Here is a 10,290-nt window from a genome sequence, read left to right as displayed (position 1 = left end):
TGGATGGGATGGGATGGGATGGGGTTCCCGGTCTCTTGGTAGACCACCAATGGGGTTCCCTGTCTCTTGGTGGACCATGGATGGGATGGGATGGGGTTCCTCTTGGTGAACCATGAGTGAGGTGGGTTGGGGGTTCCCCATCTCTTGGTGGAGCTGGGATGGGATGGGATGGGGTGGGATGGGATGGAGTTTCCCATCTCTTGGTAGACCACAGATGGGGTTCCCCATCTCTTGGTGGACCATGGATGCGGGTTCCCCATCTCCTGGTGGACCACGGATGGGGTTTCTTGTCTCTTGGTAGGCCATGGATTGGGTGGCATGGGGTTCCCCATCTCTTGGTGGACCATGGATGGGGTTCCCCATCTCTAGGTAGACCACAGATGAGGTTCCCCAACTCTTGGTTGACCATGGATTAGGTGGGATAGGATGGGGCTCCCCATCTCTTGGTGGACCACAGGTGTGGTTCCCCAACTCTTGGTGGACCATGGATGGGATGGCGGTTCCCCATCTCTTGGTGGGACCTTCCCTGTGGGTCGGCTCCACCCATCCCCACGTGGTGTGTCTGCTTGTGGTGGGCACACTCACTCCCCATCCCAGTTGAGGTGGGGTCTCCCAGTTCCACGGGACGCTGGGACCTTCCCAAGCTCCCACCAGTGGGTTTGTTGCCACGGGAAGAACCAAACTCAACCCATCACGCTGGACAAGATGCTCCAAGCCCACCCCAAGCTCCATAAGGGTGATGACACCCCAAAACATCTTGGTCGCCTCCATCCCACATGTGATGCCACCAAGGTCCTTCCCACCACCCGAGGGCTGGTCTAAGTTGGTTTCTCCCCCCAGGAATGGCTCAAGATGGCCATAGGGCCTTCGGCTTCACCTCCATCCTCATCCTCATGGCTGGTGGGCTCCTCCTGGGCGCCCCGGCACGGGCGCTGCTGCAAGGGAACAGCACCAATGGTGGTGAGTGCGAGCGGTGGCCATGGGGGGAACCCACAGGTGGGTCATGGGCACCTCCATGGGGGCAAACGTGTCCAATGGGGTGGGGTGGGAACGAGGAGCATCCTCCTCCTCCTCCTCATCATCATCATCATGGGAATGTGGCCGTTGGGAAGATCCGGATCAGGCCCCGTGGTTCCAAAACCTGAGGTGGAGCGATTGCCCTCGGTGGGGAGAATCGTCCCCAAAAGTGACGCGGAGGACAAGTCCCAACGTCCCCTCGGGGGTCCCAGGAGCTCCGGGATGAGGTTCTTTCCCTTCTCTGGAACGTTGCGCTGGGATTTTCATGCGAAAAGGAGACAAAAGTGTCCCCCAGGGAGACTTAATCATGGTGGCAACATCTCATGTTCTTCTGGCCTCCAAAGCTGGAGGAGAACCCAACGGACGGGTCTATCTCAGGGTGGGAAGAGGAGCGCCATGATTCTGACCATCAGATGCCAAGACCTGATCTTGGTGTCTCTCACCCCAAATCTGCACCCCCAGAGCCGAACCTGGAACCCCCAAGTCCCACGGAGAAGGAGCAAGGTCACAATTCACCCCATAACCTTCCCAGAACCGCTTTCTGAAGGGCAGGTTGATCGTTTGGGATGGAGACACCACCTTGGTTGGGGCTTTCTGGTTGCCAACGGCCTTTGGGAAGCCGAGGGATGGATTCCACCACCTCCCCTTGCCCACATCTCCACCTTCCCCATGGAAGCCGCTGAGATGCCTCCAAGGAACTCCATTGGGATCTAAACCCCCGTGTTGGTCTCCATGGGGTGACCAGGAGATGCTTCTCCGATGAGCGTCGGCGGGGAGGTGGTTCCCACCCTCCGATCTTGGCAACGTTGGCGGGACCGGATGGTGGCGAATTCCACGCGCCGCGGCACTCGGGCGTCTCCCCGTGCCGCCCAGCGCGGGCTGTAATCCCCACCAGTACAAACCAGTCCCACCAGTGCATTCCGATGTCCCAACGCTCGCCGGGAGGCGACCGCAGGTGCCACGGGACGGGATCAGCACTAAGTGGTCAACCCTTGGATGTGGCAACCACTGTTTCACCCCAAAACGGCCCCAAATCACAGCGTGGAGGACCCGGCGCAACACCCATGAGGACACCTCGTAGAACAAGGTCTTTTTGGGGATGATTCTCTTGGTTTTGGGGTAAATCTTGTCTCATCCCACTTGGACCCAACTCAAGGGTTTGGGGTCTTCTCCGGTGGTCTTGGCAGAGGTTCCCAATAGGCCTTGGCTGCATGAAGCTGTAGATGGAGCCCAGGAGGGACACAAGGGGCACGTCGCAAGGCTTTGGGGCGCCCTCGAGTGGGCACCCAAGTGGAGCTTTGGGTGGTCACCCCGCAAACCTCGTTGATCATAAAGACCCCAAGGAGAGGATGGGAGCTTCATCTTCTAGACGTGGTGGGATCACCTCAGAACGCTCCCTCCTGGTCTTCAAGGGCAACGTCAACGTAGGGCAACGTCAACGTAGGGCAACGTCAACGTAGGGCAACGTCAACGTAGGGCAACGTCAACGTAGGGCAACATCAATGTAGGACAATGTCAACGTTGGCCAACGCCAACGGGCGCCCATGTCCTGCAGCCATGTGAAGCCGGGGGAGATGCCTCCTCGAAGACGGCGAGATCCACGTTGGAAGTGGTGAGACCCTTCTTCTCTACCAAAGGACCATCCAAAGGGAGATGATGACCTTCCGTACTTCTTCTCGACCCCATGGGACCGAAATGTCTCATCTCCAGCTCCCTGGAAGGACTCGCATTCCTCGTACGGCGTTTCCCCGCGTCAGGGCTTTCACCCCGCAAACCTTGTTGATCATAAAGTCCCCAAGGAGAGGATGGGAGCTTCATCTTCTAGACGTGGTGGGATCACCTCAGAACGCTCCCTCCTGGTCTTTAAGGGCAATGTCAACATAGGACAACGTCAACGTTGGCCAACGCCAACGGGCGCCCATGTCCTGCAGCCACGTGAAGCCGGGGGAGATGCCTCCTCGAAGACGGCGAGATCCACGTTGGAAGTGGTGAGACCTTCTTCTCTACCAAAGGACCATCCAAAGGGAGATGAGGACCTTCTGTACTTCTTTTTGACCCCATGGGACCGAAATGTCTCATCTCCAGCTCCCGGAAGGACTCGCATTCCTCGTACGGCGTTTCCCCGCGTCAGGGCTTCTCCGGCGCGTTGACGCAACGACCTCCCGCCCCACCGCGGAGTCACCGCGGAGGCAGGAGGGGCCCTGAGCTGGTCCTACAGGCCGGGGGATGGGCACATCAGCTCTTTTTGGGGTGCGTCACCCCCACCGCCCACTCGGCGCTCGGGCCAGGAGGACTCGCCAAGGTGGCGACACCCGTGGAGATAAGCGGTGACTCGGTGACATCCGGTGGCTTCCGGGATGGGAATGACCCATGGGGGTGTCACCCATGGGGCTGTCACACATGGGGGTGGCACCCATAAGGGCGTCACCCATGGCAGGGGGGTCCCCCATAGGGGGGCGTCACCCATGGGGGATGTCACCCATGGGGGTGTCGCCCATGGGGGATGTCACCCATGGGGGTGTCACCCATGGGGGTGTCACACATGAGGGGGGTCTCCTCGTGGGGCTGTCACCCGTGGGGATGTCACACGTGGGGGTGTCACACATGGGGGGGTTCTCCTCATGGGGGTGTCACCCATGGGGGTGTCACCCCTGGGTGGGGGTCACCCATGGGGGTGTCACTCATGGGGGGGGGTCTCCTCGTGGGGTTGTCACCCATGGGGATGTCACACGTGGGGGTGTCACCCATGGGGATGTCACACGTGGGGGTGTCACACATGGGGGGGTTCTCCTCATGGGGGTGTCACCCATGGGGGGGGGGTCTCCTCGTGGGGTTGTCACCCATGGGGATGTCACATGTGGGGCTGTCACCCATGGGGTGTCACTCATGGCGGTGTCACTCATGGGGGTGTCACTCATGGGGGTGTCACTCATGGGGGTGTCACCCATGGGGGGGGTCTCCTCGTGGGGTGTCACCCATGGGGGTGTCACCCATGGGGGTGTCACCTGTGGAGGGGTCACCCACGGGGGGTCTCCTCGTGGGGGTGTCAGCCATGAGGGGGGTCACCCGTGGGGGTGTCACTCATGGGGGGTGGGTCTCCTCGTGGGGCTGTCACTCATGGGGGTGTCACCCATGGGGTGTCACTCATGGGGGTGTCACACATGGGGGGGGTTCTCCTCCTGGGGGTGTCACCCGTGGGGGTGTCACCCTCGAGATGGGCGCGCAGGACGTGGAGTCAAACGGCACCTCCAAGACCCACCTCAAACTTGGCTTCTAGTCCCCAAATCGCCTCTTTTTCACCCCAAAACAAAGTCCGTTGGGACCCCAAGAGATTATTTTGGGTATTTTAAGGCTGAACAACCAGAATCGTTCGATTTTCTCTTTGAAATCATCATTTTTTGGGGTCTTTTTGTCGCCCGTTGTCCCCTGTGTTTCAGCACCCAACGAGGAGGAGCGGATCATCGGGGGGGTACCCTGTCGCATCGACCAGCGCCCCTTCCAGGTCGCCATCATCAAAAGGGGCCAGATCCTGTGCGGGGGAAGCTTGATAAGCAACCAATGGGTGCTGAGCGCCGCCCACTGCAAGCAGCCAATCAGGTAAGGAGGCTCCGGGATGCCGTGGAGCCGTGGACCAATGGCGTCTTTCCCATGGCCTCTGAAGGCCACGAGGTGAGGGGTGGGTTCCAGATGTTGGGGGCACCAGATGGTGGTGGCACCAGATGTTGGTGGTTCCCAACGATGGCGCCTCCAAGAGGTGGAAACCAAAGAGGGTCCCCAAATGTTGGCATCTCCAGGGTCTGGGTCCTCCAGATGATGTTGGCACCAGATGATGTTGGCACCAGATGATGTTGGCACCAGATGTTGGTGATTCCCGATGATGGCACCTCCAAGTGGTGGAAACCAAAGAGGGTCCCCAAATGCTGGCATCTCCAGATGTTGGAGACACCAGATGTTGGTGGTTCCAGACGATGGCGCCTCCAAGTGGTTGAAGCCAAAGAGGGTCCCCAAATATTGGCATCTCCAGATATTGGAGCCTCCAAATGTTGGTGGCACCAGATGTTGATGGTTCCCGACGATGGCGCCTCCAAGTGGTGGAAACCAAAGAGGTGCCCCAAATGTTGGCATTTCCAGGGTCTGGAGCCTCCAGATGTCAACACCTCCAGATGTTGGTGGCCCCAGGGGTTGGGGTCTCCAGAGGTTGGTACCTCCAGAGGTTGGGGTGTCCAGATCTTGGAGTCCCAGATGTTTGATGTCCCATAGCCAGGTGTTGCTATCTCCAGATGTTTGGCATTCTGGACATGGTTGTGTCCAGATGTTGGTGTTTAGGGTGTGGGTGTCACCAGATGTTGATGTCCAGGTGCTGGTACCTCTAGAGGGCATTGGAGCTCCAGACACTGGAGGAGCTGATGGTGGGTCCTCCAACCTCACCCCACTTGGACGTCCTGTCACCCCAGCAATGAGGTTGTCCCATGATGAGGTTGTCCCGTGGCCACATCAGCAATAAGATTGCCCCATGGCCACATCAGGGATGAGGTTGTCCCATAATGAAGTTGTCCCATGGCCATGCAAGGGATGAGGTTGTCCCATGGCCACATCAATGATGAGGTTGTCCCATGGCCACGTCAGGGGTGAGGTTGTCCCATGATGAGGTTGTCCCATGGCCATATCAAGGAAGAGGTTGCCCCATGGCCACATAGGGGATGAGATTGTCCCATGATGAGGTTGTCCCATGGCCATACAAGGGATGAGGTTGTCCCATGGCCACATCAACAATGAGGTTGTCCCATGATGAGCTTGTTCCATGGCCACATCAGCAATAAGGTTGTCCCATGGCCATATCAATGATGAGGTTGTCCCATGGCCACGTCAGGTGTGAGGTTGTCCCATGATGAGCTTGTCCCATGGCCATACAAGGGATGAAGTTGTCCCATGGCCGTGTCAACGATGTGGTTGTCCCATGGCCACATCAGCAGTAAGGTTGTCCCATGGCCATATCAATGATGAGGTTGTCCCACGGCCACATCAGGGATGAGGTTGCCCCATGGCCACATCGGGGATGAGATTGTCCCATGATGAGCTTGTCCCATGGCCACATCAGCAATAAGGTTGTCCCATGGCCATATCAATGATGAGGTTGTCCCGTGGCCACATCAGGGGTGAGGTTGCCCCATGGCCACATCGGGGATGAGATTGTCCCATGATGAGCTTGTCCCATGGCCACACCAGCAATAAGCTTGTCCCATGGCCATACAAGGGATGAGGTTGTCCCATGGCCATACAAGGGATGAAGTTGTCCCATGGCCACATCAGCAATAAGGTTGTCCCATGGCCATATCAATGACGACGTTGTCCCATGATGAGCTTGTCCCATGGCCACATCAATACTAAGGTTGTCCCATGGCCACATCAATGATGAGGTTGCCCCATGGTGACACCAGGGATGAGGTTGTCCCACGTCCCACGGCCACATCACCTCCATCAATAGAAGCTCCAGTGGAAACACCTCAACGTTCTCCTTGATGTCCAACCCTGGAGGCCATGTCTTGGTGCATCTCCTGATCTCCTGCTCTCTCGACCTTCTCCCCCGGGCAGTTCCGTCAGGGTGTTGATCGGGACGGCCACGTTACGGGACGGGACGGGCACCGTGCGATCCATCACCCGCGCGCTGGTCCATCCCAACTACAACCGTGGCCGCAACGACAACGACTTCATGTTGTTGAGGCTCAACAAGCCCGTTCGCTTCAGCGACACCGTCAAGAAGATCCGGTTGCCCAGAGAGTGTCCCAGGGAGGGGATGCGCTGCACCGTGTCCGGATGGGGCACCACCAAGTCCCCGGGAGGTAATTGGCTGGTGGTGATGACCCGGGGTGGGTGGAGGAAGGTGATTGGTCAACGGGGAGGGCTCAACGAGGAGGCCACGTTGTCTCCTGGGTTGGGAAACACCACCTGGTGCCACCTTTGCTCTGCCCAACCACGGAGAGTGGCGTCCGGTTGGGGTTGGTTCCCATCTCATTGGCCACCACCCAACCACTGACGTGATGACCTCAACGTGATGGCCCCGCCCCCTCCTCACCCTCCGTCCTCCTCGATTCGCAGCAAAACTGCCCAAAGATCTTCACTGCGCCGCCATCCAGACGTTCGGGGAGGACACGTGCGCCAGGGCCTACGGCAACGCCATCACCCCCAACATGTTCTGCGCCGGCGTCCCCCAGGGGGGCGTGGATTCCTGCCAGGTACACTAGGGGGCGCCGCCTCGGCCACCACCCGTGGGTAGGAGCTCTGGGTTCACCCTTGGGTAAGGTGGCACCATGGGAGGTTTGGGGTCCTCCAAGCCATGAAGCTGGGGAAGGGCTGCGGCACATGGGTGGGTCCGTAGGACGTTTGGGATCCCACCACCAAGCTTCTGATTGGGCCGTGGAGATCGGGGTGGAGCCTGGAGCATGGACAGGCCAATGGGAGGTTGAGGTCCCTCCAGTGTGATTTGAGTTCCACCAAGAACCTTCTCCTTGACCCCAGGATCTGGAGATGGCCACAGCTTGTAGATGGGTCCATGTAAGGGTTGGGTTCCACCAAGAACTTCTCCTTGAACTCTGGACCTGTGGAAGGTCCACAGCTCATGGATGGGTCAACAAAAGATTTGGGTTCCACCAAGAATCTTCTCCTTGACCCCAGGATCTGGAGATGGCCACAGCTTGTAGATGGGTCCATGTAAGCTTTGGGTTCCACCAAGAACCTTCTCCTTGACCCCAGGATCTGGAGATGACCACAGCTTGTAGATGGGTCCATGTAAGGGTTGGGTTCCACCAAGAACTTCTCCTTGAACTCTGGACCTGTGGAAGGTCCACAGCTCATGGATGGGTCAACAAAAGATTTGGGTTCCACCAAGAACCTTCTCCTTGACCCCAGGATCTGGAGATGGCCACAGCTTGTAGATGGGTTCATGTAAGGCTGGGTTCCACCAAGAACCTTCTCCTTGAGCCAAGGATCTGGAGATGACCACAGCTTGTAGGTGGGTCCATGTAAGGATTGGGTTCCACCAAGAACCTTCTCCTTGACCCCAGGATCTGGAGATGGCCACAGCTTGTAGATGGGTCCATGTAAGGGTTGGGTTCCACCAAGAACTTCTCCTTGAACTCTGGACCTGTGGAAGGTCCACAGCTCATGGATGGGTCAACAAAAGATTTGGGTTCCACCAAGAATCTTCTCCTTGACCCCAGGATCTGGAGATGGCCACAGCTTGTAGATGGGTCCATGTAAGCTTTGGGTTCCACCAAGAACCTTCTCCTTGACTCCAGGATCTGGAGATGACCACAGCTTGTAGATGGGTCCATGTAAGGGTTGGGTTCCACCAAGAACTTCTCCTTGAACTCTGGACCTGTGGAAGGTCCACAGCTCATGGATGGGTCAACAAAAGATTTGGGTTCCACCAAGAATCTTCTCCTTGACCCCAGGATCTGGAGATGGCCACAGCTTGTAGATGGGTTCATGTAAGGCTGGGTTCCACCAAGAACCTTCTCCTTGAGCCAAGGATCTGGAGATGACCACAGCTTGTAGGTGGGTCCATGTAAGGGTTGGGTTCCACCAAGAACTTCTCCTTGAACTCTGGACCTGTGGAAGGTCCACAGCTCATGGATGGGTCAACAAAAGATTTGGGTTCCACCAAGAACCTTCTCCTTGACCCCAGGATCTGGAGATGGCCACAGCTTGTAGATGGGTTCATGTAAGGCTGGGTTCCACCAAGAACCTTCTCCTTGAGCCAAGGATCTGGAGATGACCACAGCTTGTAGGTGGGTCCATGTAAGGATTGGGTTCCACCAAGAACTTCTCCTTGAACTCTGGACCTGTGGAAGGTCCACAGCTCATGGATGGGTCAACAAAAGATTTGGGTTCCACCAAGAACCTTCTCCTTGACCCCAGGATCTGGAGATGGCCACAGCTTGTAGATGGGTTCATGTAAGGCTGGGTTCCACCAAGAACCTTCTCCTTGAGCCAAGGATCTGGAGATGACCACAGCTTGTAGGTGGGTCCATGTAAGGATTGGGTTCCACCAAGAACCTTCTCCTTGACCCCAGGATCTGGAGATGGCCACAGCTTGTAGATGGGTCCATGTAAGGGTTGGGTTCCACCAAGAACCTTCTCCTTGACCCCAGGATCTGGGGAAGGTCCATAGTATGTAGCCACATCAACACCAATTATGGGTTCCCACCACCCACCTTCTCCTCGCCCCCCGTCCCTGGGGGTGTCTGTGGCGGCTCTGTGGTGTCCCCAGCATTGTCCTTGTCCCCACAGGGTGACTCCGGTGGCCCCCTGGAGTGCCAGGGGGTGCTGCAGGGGGTGGTCTCCTGGGGCATGGCCGTCTGCGGCCGCCGCGGCCAGCCCGGTGTCTACTCCAACGTCTGCCGCGCCGTCCCCTGGATCCGCAGGCTCGTCAGGACGGGGTGACACCCCCGGGGCCATCGTGACACCCTGGTGGCCATCGTGACACCCTGGTGGCCACCATGACACCACCATGACCATCATGACACCCCTGTGGCCATCGTGACAGCCTGGTGGCCACTATGACAACCTCGTGGCCACCGTGTGACCCTGGTGGCTATCACGACACCCTGGTGGCCACCATCACACCACCATGGCCATCGTGACACCCTTCTCGCCACCATGACACCACCGTGGCCACCATGACACCCTTGTGGCCATTGTGACACCCTGGTGGCCACCATCACACCACCATGGCCATCGTGACACCACCATGGCCACCATGACATCCCTGTGGCCATCGTGACACCCTCGTGGCCACCATGACACCACCATGGCCTCTGTGACACCCTTGTGGCCATTGTGACAGCCTGGTGGCCACCGTGACACCATCACGGCCACCATGACACCCTCGTGGCCACCATGACACCATCATGACCATCATGACACCCTTGTGGCCATCATGACACCCTGGTGGCCACCATGAAACCACCATGGCCATCATGACACCTTGTGGCCACCATGGCACCCTCGTGGCCACTGTGTCACCCTCCTGGCCATCGTGACACCCTTGTGGCCATCGTGACACCCTGGTGGCCACCACGACCATGCCGTGGCCACCGTGTCCCCATCCAACCCCCCTCCCACCAGGGACCTGTGTCCTGGTTGGGGGGGGGAGTTACCCAGAATGCACTGGGGTGAAATTTGGGGTGAAAATAAAGGAAGAGAGATAAACCAGGGAGGTGGAGTCGTGGCCGGGGGTGGGGGAGGGGAGCGGAACCAGTGCGGCCCAGTTTG

At 58.1% G+C, this 10,290-nt stretch overlaps 1 protein-coding gene across 1 annotated transcript; it reads left to right on the top strand.

Moving 5' to 3' along the window:
* Nucleotides 1-842: 842 nt before the first annotated feature.
* On the top strand, nucleotides 843-9,459 carry LOC309450771 (trypsin-like; the record flags this gene model as incomplete). The annotated part of the gene is made up of 9 exons (XM_082073914.1): nucleotides 843-960; nucleotides 2,353-2,441; nucleotides 2,573-2,629; nucleotides 2,902-3,005; nucleotides 3,103-3,344; nucleotides 4,455-4,614; nucleotides 6,610-6,857; nucleotides 7,114-7,250; nucleotides 9,307-9,459. 9 exons carry the CDS (start codon nucleotides 843-845, stop codon nucleotides 9,457-9,459), a joined length of 1,308 nt encoding a protein of 435 aa, XP_081930040.1.
* Nucleotides 9,460-10,290: the final 831 nt, after the last annotated feature.

This window comes from Streptopelia decaocto, assembly GCF_964273445.1.
Source record: "Streptopelia decaocto genome assembly, chromosome: 28".
Classification (NCBI taxonomy): Eukaryota; Metazoa; Chordata; class Aves; order Columbiformes; family Columbidae; genus Streptopelia; species Streptopelia decaocto.
This window is presented reverse-complemented; position numbering and strand designations above follow the sequence as displayed.